The 22,064-nt window shown below is 43.0% G+C and overlaps 1 protein-coding gene across 1 annotated transcript; it reads right to left on the bottom strand.

The window, feature by feature from the left end:
- Window positions 1–6,196: 6,196 nt before the first annotated feature.
- Window positions 6,197–14,800, bottom strand: igf2b (insulin-like growth factor 2b). The gene is made up of 4 exons (XM_084169068.1): window positions 14,618–14,800; window positions 13,504–13,654; window positions 11,450–11,631; window positions 6,197–9,896 (listed from the first exon to the last, which is right to left on the bottom strand). The coding sequence occupies exons 1-4, from the start codon at window positions 14,690–14,692 to the stop codon at window positions 9,660–9,662; spliced, it is 645 nt and encodes a 214-aa protein (XP_084025194.1). The 5' UTR covers window positions 14,693–14,800; the 3' UTR covers window positions 6,197–9,659.
- Window positions 14,801–22,064: the final 7,264 nt, after the last annotated feature.

Below are 22,064 nucleotides of genomic sequence, written 5' to 3'. Positions count from 1 at the left end.
ACTGTTCTCTCTGCTTCCGCACGGCAAGCGGTACCGGAGCGCCATGTCTAGGACCAAAAGGCTCCTTAACAGCTTCTTCCCCCAAGCCATAATACTGCTGAACAATTAATCAAGTTGCCGCCCGGACTATTTACATTGACACTACTCGCTGTTTATTATCTATGCATAGTCACTTTACAAATTAACTCGGTACCGGTACCCCCTGTATATAGCCTCGTTATTGTAATGTAATTTTCTTGTGTTACTAAAGTAAAAAAAAAAAAAAAAAGTTTATTTAGTAAATATTTTCTTAACTCTATTTCTTGAACTGCATTGTTGGTTAAGTGCTTGTAAGTAAGCATTTCACAGTAAGGTCTACACCTGTTGTATTCGGCGCATGTGACAAATATAATTTGATGTGACCCTAGCAGGGTGACATGGATGTGCAAAAATGATGGATGCCCGAAGACTGTTCATTTGATTAAGTGCAGTGTTGTGTTTTTAAACATTTTACGACCACCCCCGTGAACTTCACTCCTATTGCTCCTAACCCAAAATAAAGTTTGCCTTTTTAAAACAGGGAGGAATACATTTTGGTAATGTAAAAACTGTCATTTTAGGTCACACACCGAGACTGGAAATCCAGATTGCTACTTTACGTTCTCTTACAAACGCAGTACCTGACACAATTAGGTAATTTTCTGCTTAAAATCATGAGGCCATATGAGGTAACATTTGACCCTTGGTAAGTATATGTCAAGCTCAAAACCACACACACAAACGTATACATTCTCTTTCTCTGGGACACACAGACAGTATACTTTAGGGAATGGCTGTGGACCCCTTGTTTTCCAGTAAGAGGAAATCATCATGTAATGACCCAGTGACCACATTTGAAACCGCTTGTCTCTTTGTTATGATTATGTATGGCGTAACACACGGTTTCCCATTGGCCTATCCAGCCTATCCCACACACATTGTCCCATCCACTCACTTCTGTCTGTGTCATTTGTCTTAATGACACACTTTCTTGGACACTTTTTGGAACTTCAATATAATCAATACTAACCCCCCCCCCCCCCACCACATACACACACATATTATTTTCTAACCTTTTTCTGACCTTTGGCTAATTGTTGCAATTGTTCTAATTTGATGCAGTTAGTACAACAAAGTGGTTGGGGACAGACACAGGTAAAGGTAACTAACATTAGACTCCAACAGGACCACAAGCAACAAACAACATTCACTTCCCTGGTGAATTGGTCCATACTCTCTTAGCACTCCACCACACAATGTTATACCTCCTCTAACCCAAAACACAAAAAACTAGTCCCCCTTCCATTGATCACAAGTCAGAAACTATGGTTACATAATTAGGAAGGCCTCCACGCAGGGCCTGGCTGATTAGGAGCTGACAATTAGATGGCTTTGTGGAGCACTGAAGAAACACAAGCTCTTCTTTATGCCTTAGCCCTGCGCTAACTAACATAACACAGCCCGGGGATGTGGAGTGAAAGTGATTTCATTATGAAATCAGCCCCTTTGGAAGGAGGAGAGATGGGAGAAATATAATTATTTAATATAAATTACTCCACCTTTGCATAGAGATAGAAAGAGCAGGAGAAGGGAGGGAGAGGCAGGTGGGACACAAACAGAGCTAGGCTAGTCCAGGGTGTTTGGTGGTTTCAGACAGTTCTCTCTCTCTCTCTCTCTCTCTCTCTCTCTCTCTCTCTCTCTCTCTCTCTCTCTCTCTCTCTCTCTCTCTCTCTCTCTCTCTCTCTCTCTCTCTCTCTCTCTCTCTCTCTCTCTCTCTCTCTCTCTCTCTCTCTCTCTCTCTCTCTCTCTCTTCTCTCTCTCTCTCTCTCTCTCTCTCTCTCTCTCTCTCTCTCTCTCTCTCTCTCTCTCTCTCTCTCTCTCTCTCTCTTCTCTCTCTCTCTCTCTCTCTCTCTCTCTCTCTCTCTCTCTCTCTCTCTCTCTCTCTCTCTCTCTCTCTCTCTCTCTCTCTCTCTCTCTCTCTCTCTCTCTCCTCTCTCTCTCTCTCTCTCTCTCTCTCTCTCTCTCTCTCTCTCTCTCTCTCCCCAGAGCAATTAGGGAGGCAGTGATGGGACAGAGGAATGTGTGAGCACACTTCCCCAGGAGAGAGAGAGCGGGGGGAGAAAGAAAGGGGAAAGTTAGATAAAGGAGAGAAAAAAGATAAAGGGCAGTAGAGCTTGATAAAGAAAGGAGCGATACGATAAAGAGAAAGAGAGGAAATAGGAGGAGACAGAGTCCTGGCGTTGGCCTCTTGTGGCTGAGCCTCTGTGGCCAGGGATGAGATTGCCAAACCCTGTGTTTCAATAGTTGGCCTGGGCTTCTGTGCATCCCGTGCGTCGGCCAACCACAACTAACACCAGTGTGCTCTTTGGCAGTTTCCAATGTCAGGGGCCTGGAGAACTGTGCCACCCACATCTCTTCTCTTTTCTTATCCTCCCCTCCTCATCCTCCTCCTCCTCTCCCCTCTTCTCTTCCTCCTCCTCTTCCTCTCCTCTCCTCTCCTCTCTTCTATTTCTCCTCTGCTCTCTTCACCATTTGTTTACAGATCCTTATCTTGAAATCCAGAACAAAATCTTGCATGCCACTACTCGATTTCAGTCTTGGAGTAGATGTTTTCAAATCTGGACTGACGAGCAAGCAGACAAATCCATGTCCCTCTCTGAAAGCCACTGCCAATGCCCGTACCCAGCCCCTCCCCTTCTGAAAAGTCCACCTGTGTTTACAATCCAGGCTGCACCCACAAGATTCACTGAATGACCACATGGAAGAATCTGATGTGGCATATCAATTAATTTAAAGCCATTGCATTGCTTTTGTTTGAGAACCTTCATTGCAAAAAGGGACGTTCCTTACTTCAAGCTCCATCTCCGCAAAGTAATGATTCATTCAGATATTCAGTGATGCTAATCCTTCGCACGTGAAAGTTTTATCTCCTTCACCTGACCTCAAGATAGATTGCAGACAGACGTGAACATTTATGTAACAGATCCCCGACCTAGTCCACACCCTTAACTGATTCCTCTCACCTCAAAGAACCTCTCCTCCTGATGACGAAACAGCAATGGCCTGAAATGACTGGACAGGTGCTGGCTAAGTTTACAGAAACAGAAGGAGAAATAATAAATTGTTAATAAGTCTGTCAAGGTTTTGGTTGTGATGCCGTGCCAACTCCTTCTCTGTCATGCACCATCCTGACAGCCCCTGAGGCCTGAGAGAACCACATCTGAGACTTTCCCTCATCACCAGCCTCTTAGGAATTTGTACATAAACATCTGCAGGGGCATGGGCACACACCAAGGCTAGCTCCAGGCTGGCGCACACACAAAGACACACACCTGTGGCATACACATTTCATAGAGGTATGGCAGTATGCAGTCATGCATAAACACACACACCACATACAGAGACACACATACACACCACACACACACACGCACACACTCACAGGTGTGGTAAGTGCAGATGAAGCCTGTAAGAGCAGGTCTGTCTGACGAGGAGACCCTTTCACAATGGTGCTTTGCAGCTTGCGGATCATTCTAGAACAATGCTACCTAAAGGTAGCTGCATTAGGAACCATGCATTTACTGCCACAAAAGAACTTCTAAGAACTCTGACTCTGATGTTGAGAACATCTGGCGTTCGTTGTCATGCCATATATTGTGTGGTTTGCATGACACAGACAAAGGATTTGGTGAAAGCCAAGGGTGGCATTGAAAAAAAAAAACAGTCTCTCTGGGAACTCAGCTTATATGTAAAAATTCCCAGTGAACCACCATACATTTTTTCGTTTTAAGATGTTGCTCCCATTTTCAATAAACTCACCAGTAGAATGTAAAATTAATTCTGAGGGACCAACAGGACGTGAGGACAGTGAGTTCCAGTCATACAATATAAAATTACAAGATCCGGTGTCTCGTGCACAGTTTCTATTCCAACATTTCCTGTTGAGGTTTCTGGCCGACTATGTGTGTGTGTGCAAAAAAGGTAATATTTGTCTGTGTTTGCACATGCCTGTGCATATCAATGAGAAAATGTATGTTTTAGAGAAAGTGTGAATGTGTGTGTGCATACATGTCGGTTTGCCATGTCTGATGTCACCATTATAATTCACAGACAAGCTTTTCCGTTCTAAAGCATCCACTTGCCTGGTTCAGTCATGTTGTCAGCAGGTTTCCGGAGTAGGGTGAAGTTGCCCCTAGATGCTGATTTTGGGTGATTTCAGCTCCGTTCATCTTAGCCTCGATCCTGACTAGTCTCCCAGTCCCTGCCGCTGAAAAACATCCCCACAGCATGATGTTGCCACCACCATGCTTCACCGTAGGGATGGTGCCAGGTTTCCTCCAGACGTGACGCTTGGCATTCAGGCCAAAGAGTTCGATCTTGGGTTCTTCAGACCAGAGAATCTTGTTTCTCATGGTCTGAGAGTCTTTAGGTGCCTTTTGGCAAACTCCAAGCGGGCTGTCATGTGCCTTTTACTGAGGAGTGGCTTCCATCTGGCTACTCTACCATAAAGGCCTGATTGGTGGAGAGCTGCAGAGATGGTTGTCCTTCTGGAAGGTTCTCCCATCTCCACAGAATAACTCTAGAGCTCTATCTGAGTGACCATCGGGTTCTTTGTCACCTCCCTGACCACCTTCTCCCCCGATTGCTCAGTTTGGCCGGGCAGCCAGCTCTAAGAGTCTTGGTGGTTCCAAACTTCTTCCATTTAAGAATGATTCGAGGCCACTGTGTTCTTGGGGAACTTCAATGCTGCAGAAATGTTTTGGTAGATCTGTGCCTCGACACAATCCTGTCTCGGAGCTCTATGGACAATTCCTTCAACCTCATGGCTTGGTTTTTGCTCTGACATGCACTGTCAACTGTGAGACCTTATATAGACAGGTGTGTGCTTTTCCAAATCATGTCCAATCAATTGAATTTACCACAGGTGGACTCCAATCAATTTGTAGAAACATCTCAAGGATGATCAATGGAAATAGGATGCACCTGAGCTCAATTTCGAGTCTCATAGTCATAGAGAATTCTCTCTCTCTCTCTCTCTCTCTCTCTCTCTCTCTCTCTCTCTCTCTCTCTCTCTCTCTCTCTCTCTCTCTCTCTCTCTCTCTCTCTCTCTCTCTCTCTCTCTCTCTCTCTCTCTCTCTCTCTCTCTCTCTCTCTCTCTCTCTCTCTCTCTCTCGCTCAAACACACATTCCTTCATCAGAAATCTTCCCCACTTCCCAACAACAGCAGCACATGTGCATCCCATCGCTATACTACAGAGCTTTGAATTAAATGCTAAAACACAAAGGCCAAAGAAAACAAGATTACGCTCTACTTCTTAAGTTAAAAGCTTTTGATAGCAACCAAAGAACAACATTTAAAAACATTTAAAACGTCAATACACGTCATTGTGACCATAGTATCTCTTCCAATCACCATTTTCTGTTCTGGGAAGTCTCAGACCAAACCAAGATATTGTACCCTAATTGTTTTTTGCCCTAGCACTACATAGCTGATTTAAATAATCAAAGCTTGGTGATGAGTTGGTTATTTGAATCAGCTGTGTAGTCCTTGGGTAAAAAACAAAGCGTGCACCCAAGAGAGGTGTTTTTTGACATAATACTGTATAATTTCTATCTGAACATTCCACCAACTTTGCGTTCTGCTGAACACAGCATTGGTGTGGCGTGTGGTATAGGGTGACATTTCCCCGTGGGTCAGTTTTGCATTTCCCCCACTAATGGTTAAGGTTAGGCTTGGAGCTGATCCTAGATTTGTACCTAGGGGAAACTTCACCCCGGAGCATGATGTACTGTGGAGGGACAAGGAGAGAGTGAGAGAAAAAAGAGAGAGATTCTGCCGGCCTGTCTTTCACAGTCCTCTGAGTGCATGTTGCTTTGCACGTTGGCACACTTTTCCCCTATCACACAGCAGCCACGGCCAGAGAGCAGCAGCATAGAGGAGGTATTCTTTGTAAGGCCTGGAGATGTACTGAATAATTTACATTGAACATAGTTTAACTGATAAAAAAAGATTATCCAAACAGATGCCTCGACTCCACACTTTATTTTGTTCTCACACTCTCTCTGCTCTCCTTCTCCCTCTCGCAGAGACACACACACACGCACCCACGCACACAAAGCACATGCAGGCAATGCACACATCAAGACACTGTAAAAAATTAACTGAAGAGACTCCAGATGTTTGATAAAATGTTTTTTTTTTATTGATATTAAAAATGAAAGTACATGAATTGTGCATTTCGGACGTTCTAGCGTGCAGAGGTTAAATCGATAAAATATGCACAGGCTGAGTGGGTTACTGACACAAAAAATGTAGCCGATGCTTGGCAAGAGATCCCTTCATATCCAGCGCAAAGAAGTGGTTGTCTTCCACACCATTCAAAAGAACACTATAGTAGCCTGTTTGAACAATACAATAGTGAATGCAGTCCTAGCAGGAAGAACAAATTTCAAATAAAATAAAAAATAAACCTTGTCGTTGTCACTGTCTGGAAACAAGATAGATAACCGTCCGGGAAATATAATAATAATAATTGCACTGCTTTGTTACACAAGTGGAATATAGAGTCAAAGACAGGACATATAGGCATGGTGGTCATAAAGGTCGTAGTTCATAGGGTAGGTCAGGGCCCTCTTAAGGTGGAGGGGAAGAGAGAGGATATTCAGTATTGGCTCGATTCACCTCTACCCCTACTGGGACGAGTATTCGTTAAATATCCATCCATTTTATGGGCCATATAAAATAGCATGAAAAAAAGTTGTGGCACAGACTTCCATGGAGCCTATAGTGAATGGGTGAGCAGTGGTTTGTCACCTGGAGGGCAGTGTCACTGTTGCCAGATATGGCTTAGCGCTCTGTCGCCCTAGTCCCACTACAATAATGAATCCCTTCCACTCAACAACAACTCCACATCTCCCTCTTTAGAAACCATAGATTTTCCTGAGTAGTTCAACTGCTTCAAAAATGGTTCAGTATGGTAGCCCTTCATCGAATACATGTTGATGATTGATCAGGGATGGGGTGGTATGGGAGGAATGCTGCACTCCTGTTCCCATGGCAAAAGGCAGATAGATAGAACATCTAGGGCATGTTGTTGAATAAGAAAGGGATTGAGAGAGGATGAGTGAGAGTCGAGATTGATGTACAGAGTCTGCTGTAGGTGACCTTTGTTTGACTTATGTCAAATGTCATAGTGACGTTTACGGGGATGTCATAGTGACATCATCACCCCCAGAGCAGGGTGCCCACCACACTGACTGACTGACCACCAGCACATGCAAGTTACCCAGACTGCACTGGGAGGAAGGGTAGGGTGCTCTCCAATCCCCAAGAGCCAATCAGAACGGAAGTCTCTCATATAACTATGACAATCGTACACACTATAAATGGCACTGGCAAATGAACGCAAATGCTCTTTATATAGCATGATTGGCCATCATGCACATTAATACAGAGACAAAGAAAATGTAAATGTAGGATAAAAAGGACTGATCAGTCCCTGGCCAGCAATACTAAAGTGGTTTAAAACGTAGTGGGTTGTGTACAATCAATGCATAATGTTGTTGAACTGGTATTTGCTAATCAGGTCAGTCATGGATATGTTCCTTTAACCCGTCCAGGCTTCTAAATGTCCATGCCGACCTGTGTAGTCAGAGTATGTGCCTATTTCTGTGACATAACATATCTAAGCAATCCAGGCTATTCTGCTACTAAAATATTAATTTAAAGTAACTCTGTGGCAAACGAAAATGAGAAAAAAAAAGTTTTTTGGTACAAAGCATCTACAAAAAGAATTACAAGTCAAATGGGAAAAAAGAGATCATACAAAATAAATCTGTCAGTTGAGCATCAGTGCTATGTATATTATTTGGACCAATTTTTCATATATATTTTTATAACAAAATAAATAATGCCTTTATACAGTGCCCTTATTTGTATTTCAACAAACAAACAAAAAAGCTTGGCGGCTCATTACGCAAGATACAGCTCAGACTAAAAGAAAATAACACAATGTCCCTGGAAACTAATTATATATCTATATATTTATATATATACACACACACATACTGTACACATATATATATATATATATATATATACATACATATACATACATATATATATATACATATACATATATATTCAAGTATTTATTTTCAGGCAAAAGCATGTGAATACTACTGATATACAATTTAAAATAAAATGTTAGTTGACATTATTGCTGTTTTTTCCCTTTGAATTGAAATTTGTGCCTTTCTTAAAAACTGTAGAATAATATTATAACAATAACGACAGATTTTTTTTTTTTACCAAAAAATGCCTATTTCGCTAAAACCAGGAATGTCACGGTACCAGAAACTGACAGGGTTTACCTTTTTTCTCTCTCCTTGAAACACAGATATGAAAAGAAAAAAGAAATATGTCAAAAACCAAAAATATTATCATCATTATCCCACTCGTTCTGTGTCCATATTAACGTGTCACTTCCTTCCAGAGCAGGCCAGGGTTCTGCAAAGCCACGACAAAACAGGAAGTACTGTCCCAGACCAGGAAGTCAAACTACTGTTCCAATCCAGGCGGTCCATAATGTACTGTTATGGCCCCACACTGCTCCAAGTTCTCCTAGGGCCTTGGGGCCATCGGAGAGGGAGCGGGGAGTGGGTATCAGGTCCCCCTACCACTTCCTCTGGCGAGCCGTTAGCACAGAGTGCTAGCACGCACCGTTTTTTATTCTCCTTTTTAAAGTCACACTTTCCTTAAAACGGAAAGTTTTAATATTCATTCAAAGGGGGAACAAACGTGCATTTCAGCCACTTCTTCTTTGAGTCCATTTCCAAAGCTAGCACCATGACATTTTTTTAAGCTACACGTTCATTGTTCATAAGAAAATAGTGCTTTCTTTTCTTTACTTTGACGTAATCCGTGGCGATGTGCAATTTTGCAGACTTCTTTTCTGCTTATTGTTTGTGATTAAAAGGTGCTGGAACAGGAATCTAATTTTACAAAATAATTCCTTACAGTGTGGAAGTCCATTTATAGTTAGATGTGCAAACTAATAACAAAAAGGACTAACAGAGATCATTTTTCTGCCTCGGGAAAGCGTTATTTTATGCAAGCTGTTTCTTCACTTTCTGTTGTCTTCCACAAGGACAAAAAACATTCCGCTTGCTGTCCTCTTGACGCTTGCCATAGAGCTCTTTCATCTTCTTATTTTCTTCCTTTCTTTCTCTTTTTTATTTAAGGATCCACCTAAATTGCATTCAGCCTAATAGTTAACTTTTTGTTCATTGTTTGTGTTGGTGTCTTTTGTGTCGGTGAATGAAAGAGATAGAGAGCAAGAGAGAGAGTCAGGACAGGAAGAATGTGAACGTATGTTTGAGTGTCTGGCGAGGGGGGCTAGGGTAGGTTTGGGGTCAAAAAGTAGTAGATGGGGAGGGGGTTAGGGAGGTTGGTTGGTGGGCTCGGACGGGACTTGGGGGTGGGCTGGGTGGGGGAAGAGGTCAAATGAGGACTTGCCACAGAAATGACGTCAGAGACAAAGCTATAATCCCCTAGTCTTTTTTTTTTCTTCATCTCCCTCCAAACTCGTTGTCTGTGCAAAGGGCTTTCGATGGGGGGTTTGCGGTGCTGGTGGGGAGGCTCAATTGTGGCTGACGTAGTTTTCCGTGGGGGGCAGGACTGGGGGAAGCTTGCTGGGCAGGGTGATCAGAGGCCGGTGGAACATCGCCTGCTCTTGGGCCTTGATCTTCACCGCCTGCCTCCGGAACTTCCGGGCCCTGAGGATGGCCGGGACGCCCCTCCGGAGCCGCTGAGCAGCCTTCTTCTGCCACATCTCATATTTGGAATACTTCACAGTCACATGTTTTCTTGGGACATCCTGTGGAGTTGGGAAAAAGAGAGAGAAAGTTAAAAGTTAAAAGATGTGTCAGTACATTCGGAGCTCACCATACACTTGAAGGTCGCTGCTGATTCTGATTACAACGGCTATTTTCCCCGACAACCCCTAAAGAAAGTTGTCAACAAGAGCTAGGCTCCGCCCCCTCATCATAATGTCTGAGGGAATGCGGGAGACTATCTCAATGCATACAAGAGACCAGACTTTCATTGTTCACTAAATGACCCCTCCCCCCAACACACACACACACACACACCTATCTCTGCAGTAAACACATTCCAGTGAAAAAACACTATCCCTGGCCAATTCCTTAAAACAGTGAGACTGAGAAAACCCCATGCAGAGGGGGAGGGGGGTTGTTTGTGCATGTGTGTGTATGCATGTGAGAGAGACAGAGACATAGAGAATGGGTGGGGGCGAAACTAGTACTCCTCCTGAATGGCTTGTTTGGGTCATACCACTTTGAGAGTATTCCGTGTGAAAGTATCTCTCCTTCTCTCTAGACACACACACACACACAACAATTGCAGTTTATCTCCCTCATTCACTCCCCAGCCTGGAAACAGCTGGGCGAGAGAGAGCAGTCCCCAGTCTGCTGCAAGGCACGACTGGGGATGTGTCCCAACATATCCCCCTCTCACTCACAGTAGTAGACATGTACCATTAGTCTTTAACATACCTAAAGAGTCTTAAATAGTCCTAAAGAAAGTCACTAAAATGTCCTTAATAGACCTAAACAGTCTTAAACAGTCATTAGCGGTCCTAAATAGTCCTATCACCTTATTCTTTCACAACCAACTGATGTTGACATTAAATGGCAGTTGAAAGTTAAAACGGAGGGATATCTATCTATCCAGCCCTGAGGGGTAGTTGTAAAGAACAGGAGATGAGAAGAGGAAGACATTTAAGAGTTTTGGAATGCTGCCCACAGTTGAGGTTGTTGTTGACAGAGTTAAAAAGCCTGCAGCTTCTTTTGAAGTTTTTGTACGCACTCTTTTGACTTGATTCACATTGGTGTTTCTCAGGGCTAGATAGCTATTGCTGTTTCGGCGAAGGGTGCCAAATGTATGCACGTTTTGGAGCATCTAGTGTTCCATGACTAATTGAGGCGCACTGTAAATGTTGAAAGAAGGAACTTGATGTTCTTTGTTTGGGTCGTTTTGAAGGAGGCTGAATAGATCTGACCCTAACAGGCAGGTGTAACGTGTCACAATAACACTTTCTAATCTGCCCACTTTCTCACCAGCTGTGACCAACCTGCAGTTGACCCTTCTCCCCTCTACCCAAATGTACTCTCAGGACCTGGTGTTTTCCACCTCGGTCAGCAGTCTCGGAAGGAGATACTTGCTTACCACTGACCATTTTCGCGAGATAACACAACCCTCAAACGGTTTTATCGCCACTCCCACAGACGGGGGCATACGGGTTCAGCACGTGGTGGAACGGAGACAGGTGAGATGTGGGGACAGAGGAGGAGGTCAAGGACAGAGGAGGACAGGTAGGGCTGGTTTCCTGGTTTTCCCAACAGGTCGTACCTGTTTGAGTGTGGGCACCATGGGTATGACCTGTAGAGAGGTGGCCGACACGTCCCTCTCTGACTTGGCAGGTTTGGCACAGTACTGCTCCAACAGGTTGAGGTCACAGCTACGGAAACAACACTCCTCCACGATCCCACGGTTCTGGGAGCGTCTGCTGTTAGACCTGCTGGTTGGCCTACCTGCAGAGTGAGAGAGAGGAAGGGAGAGAGAGATCATTTGGAGAGGAGAGACACACGACTTAAAGCAATTAAATCACAATGAAAGTGAATCAAGGTAGCAGCATTGGCAGTTTGGCCAAATCCATAATGTTTTCCCCCAATTGACAAATACAATTGGCCCACTTCACTTTGACCAAACACAGGATAAAAGGCTATCTGAGGCCAACTCTGACAAAAGTTGTTGTTTGTTTGTTGGTGTGTTTGTTTGTTTTTGGATGTAGTCATCTTGTTAGGGTATTTAATTAAGCCATCCAGAATTCCTTTAGAGGGTAAATACAGCAGTAAATACTCCTCACACACTGGAGAATGCAGACACAACACAGCCAAGCACAGAGACACATAACCAAGCACAGCCAAGCACAGAAACTAGAGACACACAGACAAGAAAAGAGAAACCGAGATTAGAGACACACATAGCCAAATACAGACAAAGAGACACATATATCTGAAACCCTCACTCTTTGGGTGAGTAAAGGCACAACATGGACACTCTCCTTTGATCTTATCCCTTGCCAACTCAGCAGAGATAAAGGGGGGGGGGGGGGGGGTGCACATAAAGTACATCTAAAAGGCTGGGGAAAGACATGAGATGGGAAGGAGGGGCGCTGATAGAGATAGAGGGAGAGGAACAGAAGAAGAGTGGAAGAAAGAGAGAGAAATGCACTTAAAGAGAAAGAGAGTGTGAGTCCCAACAAAGAGGTAGCTTATGCAAGGGAGGCAGAAAGGAAACGGGCGAAAGAGAAGACGTGAGGGAGAAAGGTATGAGAAAAGAGAGACAAAAAGAGAGGGTATGAGAAGAGAGAGAGCGAGGTGGAGGGTTAAGTAAGACGTAGCACAGGGGAGTACTATCCAAGCTCATCAATAACGGCCTTGTTTGAAGTCCTTCTTCACCCCCTACACAATGTTGGAGAAACCTCAGGAGAGGCCAAGCCACTACTTCATTGCAGGAAGAGAGGAACACGAGAGAAAAAGAAAGGGTGAACCAGAGGGAGGAGGGGGAGGAGCCCATCTATGTTGGCCCAAATTGGATAATGACCTCTCTTGGCAAGCAGCAGCACAAAGATTGTTTGTCAATGCCAGTGGGTGGGAGATGACACATATTTTAAAAGTTAAGTTGTCCACCTTTTGTTTTTGCTGTCTGTGTCAGGGGGAGAGGAAATGACAGGGGAAGAGAGGACAGGAGAGGCACCATCTCAGTTCTACATACTGATAACTGCATGTACAAGTTATTGTTCAAATGCATTTTAGATCAGCTAATAATAACAATCACATAGCTTTTACTATATGCTATAGTCTAGATTAAGTTTACTATAAGAGCAATAACTAGCCTTTTAATAATAGAACAGTATTAATCCTCCCTCAACCGAAATAATTGAATCCTTCAAATCTAGATCAAACGCAGTGTGGTTGCCTATAGCCTGGGAACATTCGTGGTGAGGTGACTGGTATGCCTCTTGGGTGCTATTACTTTCCCCCACGGAATGCGTGGTAAACAAGTGGCCCATTGTGTCGCATTGAGTCGTGTGTGCTTTCCCTGCTCGCAGCCCTTTCATATGCAATCTGAGGTAGGCTACAGCGACAGAATGCGTCCACTCAGTAGTATCGCAAAGGCTTTCGTCTTCAGACACATCACAGCGAAGCACAGCTGGTTGTGTGTGTGTGAGGAAGAAAGAGAGCGAACACGCGCATGCCACACACAGTGACAGACACAAAGATGCACTCGCGCACAGGAACACGAGAGCGGGAGACAGTCCATTTAGTTGGAAAGCCAGCAGAAATGAAAAGGGAAAACATTATTAAACAAAAGTTACAATGGGTATTAGTGAAACCTACTGAAATAGAATCCTCTATCTTCACAGACGAACTGCAGCGCGTCCACCAGTTCTCCTCCACATAGCGTTTCTGCCGAGGCCACTTCAACGATGTACAGAGTCAGTGCCAGCGCAATGACCAGCACTCGACTTGACGAAGAGATCATCTTGACCTGAGGAGAGAACATAACACATCTAAAATCAAACATTCACTGCATACAATATAAACTGGTAGGCTAATTGTTGGTGCCTTCCATAGCCACTGTTCGGAAATGTAGGTTACCGGCTTAAATATCGATACATTTCAGAATCAAAGCCCAAAAGTCAGATAACAGGCTTCTAATCAATATCTTGCATAAACGACCCTCACAAATAATCTACGGCGTCATGAAATGTATCCAATATGATTCGTAAATCAAAAGTAATTTTTTTACAGTTAAAAGTCAGCTGGCGCAACGACATTTTTTTATTCTGTGCAATTTTGCATTTCAGCTGTATCTTACACAGTGATCAGTTATCGCCCTATTGCACCTCGAATAGTTGCTTATTCTGAGGGATAAGATACCATATCTCTGCTGCACTCTTACACAACGAGCTCAACAAGTTGCAAGACAGGCTATTCAATTGGCAACTATCTCAATCCCCATACTCAGCATATATTTCCCCTAGCTCACCCTCTGATAACGGTCAGACTGAGCTCTATGACCCTCAGGACTCGCCCCCTAGCGGTCTTTGAGGTATCTCCTGTTTGTCCCGAGTTCAGCAAAGGGACGCACGAACAAGACGCGAGTGGAGAGGATCATGTTTCGTCAGAACAGTGCCCGGAGTAAGGATCTTAAAAGTTAAGCTATTGTTGCCGACTGAAAAGTAGCTAAATGCAAGAATCAACCCATCTCAATTTCTGCACCTTAAAAATTCTCACCGCGTCAAGTTATTTATATTTCACCGTGTTCTCAAATTGTCCCTTCTCACCAAAATGCGCAAACACACAAAAAAACAAGCTTGCGTAAAAGCCCGGAGAGGTTGTCCTAGCCGGCGTATTCGATTACGCATGTCTTTTCAATGTAGAAAAATGGCTTGTTTTACGAGCACAAAACAAGCAGAAGAGCAAGAAGTGTGGGGTATCCATAGATTACCTTCATTCTTGTGTTTTCCGTTCTCCGGCAGGTGTGGCAAACTGAGTGGTGTTCGTGTCTTTTCTGGGTTTCCATGTCAGTTGGCAGTAATCTAACGTTGAGCGTTATTTGGTTGGAGAGGTTGCAGTTGAGTTAGTTTCCCAGTTGGTGAGGGCTATGGCGATGTTGAATGAGAGGCTGTCCCAAAGACCAGGCGACAGGCTAAAGTTCTCAGTGAGAAGTATTATATACCAAAACCCGCCCCTTACCTCCCCCCTTCTCCATGCCCCCTCCTCGCGCATGTCTGAACCGACCGAGTGGGCTCGCCGGGAAGATAAGTGGTCCAACGACATTACGGAAAAGTGAGTGAGAGAGAGAGAGAGAGAGAGAGAGAGAGAGAGAGAGAGAGAGAGAGAGAGAGAGAGAGAGAGAGAGAGAGAGAGAGAGATTCACTCAGTGGTCCAATATGGAACAATTCCATAGTCATTTTCCACATGTAGTGTTAGTATTGGTAAAGTGGGACACTTCCTGAAAATGTGCTTTCCGGAACACCTTACAGAATCATCCCATTGTCTTAACCCCCAACATGATACCATTCTAAATAGCTTAAGAACTATACTACACTATACAAAATAAAAAAGAAAGAAATATTAAACACAGAATGGATGACAACTTGATTGGCCAAGTGGGAGACTTCATTCTTTATTGTAAAGGATAAATGAGAGCGTAGGCTACACATGGAGTGTACAATGACTACTTTTTACAAGCCTACGTAAATGTCAGGCAGCAATGAAAGTAAAAATATTATAATTTAAATACCAGCTGAACACAATACCGCAGTCACCTGAGGCAGCAGGTTTCAAAAGCACTTCTAGTTTCCTTCTATATATGGATGCTGCCAAGGGGTCTGTTGACTTAGCTTGTGACATGGAACCGACATTGACACTGTGGGAGTCATTGGCTAGTGTTGTAGAGGCCAGAAAAAAGCAGAGACAGAGAGACACAGATCTCTGCAATGTGACAGTGGACTTTGATATCACCTGTGAGTCTATGATCGAACTCTGGTAAAGGGCTGGACATGGTGCTTGTGGTTGGACAGGAAGATTTGATCTGCACCATGGACTAGGCCTACATTTTAATTAATTGAAATAATTAATTTTAAATTAATTCAATTTCATTTCAATGGCAAGTGAAGTTCAGTGTAGCTCACTTGGTAGAGCATGGCGTTCGCAACGCAAGGGTTCTGGGTTCGATTCCACAGGGGGCCAGTATGCACGCACTAACTGTAAGTCGCTCTGGATAAGAGTGTCTGCTAAATGACTAAAATGTCAAATGTAAGTTCCCTCAGGAAAAAATCTAATTGTTGATGTTATCAGAAGGCAACCCAAAGTCTATTAAAATGTAATATTGCACATTGATCAGAAAGAGCTTCCCCTTACTTTTCCATCCCAGTTCCATTGGTTTTATCACACAGCAATTTATGACACGCTGTGGAACAAATTCATTGAGTATTGTATCTGCTAAAATCTATTGAATAAAAAACATTAATATACACTGTGCCTATTGCTCTACTATGGCAATTACTTTTGTTTGTGCATCATTATAATAAACGTGTCTGTGTTCTCCGATAATGCTACCCTATTGATTCCCCTTCTAAATAATACTTTTAAGAGCCATCAAAGGCTAAACTTGGCTGACGGTTGATGTCATCTTGGAATATTATACCAAACTTTTCTAATACATTTTTATAAATATTTCAACATGAATATTTAATTCTAAACATTCATTGATTTTATCACAAGTTGTCAGTTTTACATCAAACGTAAATATATTTTTTAATTTAAATGATGTGACATTACAGGTGCAATCGATGATGCCTGAAAGCATCAGCAATGCCTTATATATAAATAAATACAAAATATGCATATTTTAAATGCATAATTATTTCAATACAGGCAAGCTAAAGTGTATGGAAATAACAAAACCACATTTATAAAATTCTCCCCAAAGTGTGCTGGATAACATCATATACAATCTTGAAGTACTAATAACTGCAAAACATGAGTACTTACATTGATATTATTAATATAATTACTAACTGTAATCTTCATTGTGAAACTAGAATAAGGACTAAGTGCCAATTTTAAGTCCGTTTGCAATAATTTGCTTTAAATAACCGTCATTCGGTAGATGGGTAACATTATCTGACAAAGTAATACGTCACAGACTGATATGTAATTCAGAGCCATATAAAGATGTATATGGCGCTGATGACACCAGCTTTCTGCATCATATTTTGATGATGTCATTAGTGGGGATGAGTAAAGGGTGAATGTTAGAGAGAGAGAGAGAGAGAGAGAGAGAGAGAGAGAGAGATCCAGTACAATAAGGAGGAGGGGAGAGGAGGAGAGGAGGTATTCTTCCTTCGAGACTGTTTTCCCTAGTGGCTATGACTGATGACTTGCCAAAAGGAATAGGCCATTGACATATATTTTACATTTTTAGTCATTTAGCAGACGCTCTTATCCAGAGCGACTTACAGTTAGTGAATACATATTTTTTTTTTTTATACTGGCCCCTCGTGGGAATCGAACCCACATCCCTGGCGTTGCAAACGCCATGCTCTATCAACTGAGCTACATCCCTGCCGGCCATTCCCTCCCCTACCCTGGACGACGCTGGGCCAATTGTGCGACGCCCATGAGTCTCCCGGTCGCGGCCGGCTGCGACAGAGCCTGGATTCGAACCAGGTTCTCTAGTGGCACAGTTAGCACTGCGATGCAGTGCCTTAGACCACTGCGCCACTCAGGAGTATATGCTATACTCCCCTGTCAATCAGGCCCCTAAGTCCTAGGTTGTGTTCCATTTTCCTATACCCTTCTCTCCAAAGTAGTCATTTACTCCCCCTCTTGGATTTATTATGGATTGGTGTAAGAAATATGGTGGAAACTCCTTCTAGCCCATGTATACACCAATCCAATGCGTTTAAATCCATTAGGGAGAGCAAACAGGTAGTGTGGGAAATCAGAAGACAACCCCTGTGTTCTCTAAATATCTGACACATAAATGGAAAAGGGTAGCTGTAGGGATAGGGGTAGGCTAGCTCCGAATCTGAACAATGAGTCATAGGATTCCCAGTGAGGGTGGGTTAGAAATCCCTTTGAGGGCCTCCCAATGTACACATATTTAGACTGACACCTAGTGGCTGATAGGAATTCCTGCTTGAATGTCTTACTGTTGTTGCTGTCTGTAAAAGCCTGTGGAGAAAAGACAATGGCCCTGTACTTTAAAAATGTGTCCTTCCTTCCTACTTTTCTTAAAGTAAATCACTACTCCGACATAATGTGGATTGGTGGAAGCTGTTTGGTGGAACCCTTACTTTCCCCTATCCAATGGTGTCAAATTAGTGATTACTTAAAAAAGGGGGGAAGCATTTTTATAGTATTCGAACAAGGCCCAGGTCACTCACTGGGAGCAGCATGTGGCGCTGCGGTCTAAGGCACTGCATCTCAGTGCTTGATGCGTCACTACAGACCACCTGGTTTGATTCCAGGCCCCTTGTAGCTCAGTTGGTAGAGCATGGCGCTTGCAACGCCAGGGTTGTGGGTTTGATTCCCACGGGGGGCCAGTATAAAAAAAATTATAATAATGTATGCACTCACTAACTGTAAGTCGCTCTGGATAAGAGCATCTGCTAAATGACGTAAATGTAACTGTATCACAACCGACAGTGATCGGGAGTCCCATAGGGCGGCGCACAATTGGCCCAGCGTCGTCCGGGTTTGGCCGGTGTAGGCCGTCATTGTAAATAAGAATTTGTTCTTAACTGACTTGCCTAGTTAAATAAATAACATTCTCTATAATGGGTATTTTTTATGTCCAGCTCCTGTGACAAGCTGGATGTAAAAATCTTTCCACATTGCTCCTCATAACCTGTAAAACATGGTCCAATATTCTGTTATCCCAGCAGAGGTTAGGATTGGGTAGAGCAATCTGATCCTAGATCTGTGGCCAAGGGCAACATCTAACGAGAGCGCAAAATGTGCTTGAACTAGAATCTGTTGCAATATTACTTGTTGCTCTTAAACAAATTAGTCAGAAAGCCCGAACATATGGATGAGACCTAAAACAGGATGTGGTGACTGTAGCTTTTTAGTTACTTGATGATGAACATATTAACTTGTTGTTTGACTAGGTGAAAAAAACGGAATGGCGAGAGATTTGAGGATAAATCTTTAGTGGTTTGTTCGTAATGATTTACCAAGGAAAATGTACAACATCTTGTAAAAAAAAAAGTTACATTGGTTCAATGTCTCAAAATAAATGTTCTCCTACAATGACATTCAAAAACATTTCTTTTCAATTAAAACTTTTAGTTATTTGTTCTCTGTACATTTAATCTCATATCATTTGTAAAACAACCGTTTTACATGCATTCAGATGTGTATTGACAGTAGACAGTGGTGTTGACTGACTTGCAGCCTGATTTGTGTCGAGATCCCTGTGCTGACACCCCCCTCTAGCGATAGACAGGGGTACTCACACCTGTGTTTCTTGTAATCAGGAAGGGGGTAGTGTAGCGACCATTAGCCAACACCTAGGACCTCGGCAAGAGGTTGTGATCTCTTGGTGTAATGGTTCTGACTCTACTGAAAAATGTACTTTCTATGCCTGTGATATATGGTTGTCCCATCTAGCTATCTTAATATGAATGCACTAACTGTAAGTTGCTCTGGATAAGAGCGTCTGCTAAATGACTAAAATGTCAAATGTAAATGTGTTGGGATGACAGTCTCTCGACCGGGGCTACCCCCCTAAAATCAGTACATTCTGATACCTCAAGTGCTGCAAGCCCTCCAAGTCTTTACATGATTCGTTACACTGATTACCAGGGTTGAGGTCAATTCCATTTGAATTCAGCCAATTCATGAAGAAAACTGAAATGACACAATTGTCCTCATCTCGTTTCAATTGTCCTCATCTCGTTTCCTCATTGCATTTCAATGAGGAAAATTGGAATTCGACCCAAACACTAGCAATGACTGTCAATATTGTCTCAGATCCTAAGATGACATAGGCCTGATGCATGTTCAACGTTTCTTTTTATCACATATTTTTCACATTTCAGAAAGACAATACAATTCCATTCTGTCTGGGCAGATGTGAATTGGGGAAATGGGATTAAGTAACTTGTATTTACATACTGTATCTGATACAACATCATTAAATAGCTGATTAGGCTACATTGTATTTACCCTTTGCTAATGGCTAATTGCTATGCCATGTAAAGTGTTGCTAAAACCTAAAAGCCACATTAGACATCATCATCAGCAGCAGCAGCAGCAGCACCAGTAGAAGGAGACCTCGTCCCATCGTTCCCCTCAAACCTCCAGCAATACCTCCAGCCCCTGCCTCTGACCCTCACACCCCGATCCGGGGAGCCTGCTGTGGGGGTAAGAATGATGCCGAGCCACCTGAGAGGAACATGAGTCCCTGTCACTGCTGGTTCCAGACCTGGTAGGGGAAGATAGCTTACAGCCCACCGACAAACCCTGTGTCAGGGGAGTTTCCATCAGCTGAGTGTTTGGGCCTACAGTCAGATTCAGAATGCGCTCAATCATCATAGCCACTTCATTGCGTGACGACTTTTGACGTGAAAAATGAGTGCTGCGAAAATGAGAAAAGTGGACTCTGAACATCGAAACAGATGGCTTTGATCTTTTTTCTATAGCACTGGATGAGAGTACTGACACACACCAGAAACACTGCTCAACTTTTAATTTTTGTCAGAGGAATAAATGAGAACTTTGAAATAACAGAGGAACTTCTTACGATGGAATCAATTATGGGAACAACCAGGGGCTTTGACTTATATGACAGAGTGTCTGCCTGCTTGGAAAAAATGAATCTACCGTGGAGCAAACTGACAAACTTCACAACAGATGGATCACCAAATCTAACCAGTAAAAACATTGGCCTACTAAAAAGATTACAAGACAAAGTAAAAGAAGAAAGCCCTAACTCTGAGGAATTGATATTTCTTCACTGTATTATTCATCAGGAAGCCCTGTGTAAAAGTGTGTTAATGCTGGAAAATGTTGTCAAAGTGGTTGTAAAACTTGTCAACTTTATACGGGCAAGGGGGCTTAACCATCATCAGTTCATTCAGCTGCTCAATGACACAGAGGCAGAGCACCATGACTTGTTGTACCATTCAAATGTGCGCTGGCTAAGCCTGGGAAGAGCATTTCACCGTGTGTGGGAACTGAGAGGGGAGATAGGTATGTTCCTTGATACGGTTGGTAAAGCTGATGACTTCTCCAAGCTGAAAGACACCGACTGGCTGGGCGACTTTGCTTTCGGTGTGGACATATTGGGGCATTTGAACGATCTAAATGTGAAACTGCAGGGAAATTGTGTTTTTGTGCATGAACTGTATTCCAACGTGAAAGCATTCAAGGCCAAACTTATGTTGTTCTCCAGACAAGTGAGCAGCCGGTCTCTCGCTCATTTTCCGACACTGGCCGCACTGAACGCGCCCACATCGCAGTGCCGCACTGAGACATACAGTAGCACTTTGATCGACCTGCATGCTGAGTTTTCCCGCCGCTTCTCAGACTTCACCAAGATTGAGACTGAACTGGAGCTTGTATCATGCCCCCTGTCTTTCGACAGTGAGAAGGCACCACCAGACACACAATTGGAGCTCATCGACATCCAATGTGACAGTGCTTTGAAGGAGAAGTACAAAACAGCAACAATAGACTAGTTCTATGGCTCACTGAATGAAATAAAGTTTCCAAACATTAAAAAGTACGCCAAAACGATGCTTGTTTTATTCGGGTCCACATATGTGTGTAAACAAACGTTTTTAGTCATGAATTACAACAAATCCCATCACAGGTCAAATGTAACAAATGACTACTTGTCAGCTGTTCGGAGAATCTCTAAATCAAAGATGACACCAGACTTTGATGCCCTTGCCAAGAGAGGTGACCAGACCCATTGTTCACATTAAATAACTTGAATAACCGTGCCTGGGGTAGGCAAGAATTATGCTTTTCATGGTGATGGTTGTGCAGTGAGAATGATCCAGCAATGCACTTGGAAACAGGTAATAACTAATCAGTCAGATTTGGGCTGGGGTGATTGGATAACTGTAAATATGGCTCACAATGGAGATGAGAATTGTTCCTTAATATGCTTTCAAAAACAGACCATTCCAAATGAAACGGATGCTCTTACCATATGTTTCACTCAAATTTTTCCAGTCATATAATATATATCTATTTTTAAGTTTGCATGTTGTGACTGTAAGTTTGATTGTACTTTACAAGGGTAGAGATGCAGGATCTGTGTGTGTGTTTGACTGTGTCTGTGATGTTATCAATTATATCAATTTAGTGAAAAATGTGTTCACAAAAAACAAGGGTAGAGATGGTACAAGGGTATAATAGTTCTGCAAGCA

Source organism: Coregonus lavaretus, assembly GCF_964263955.1.
Source record: "Coregonus lavaretus genome assembly, chromosome: 9".
NCBI classification, from domain to species: Eukaryota; Metazoa; Chordata; class Actinopteri; order Salmoniformes; family Salmonidae; genus Coregonus; species Coregonus lavaretus.
Note: the sequence above shows the minus strand (reverse complement) of the source record. Positions and strands in the feature narration are given on the sequence as shown.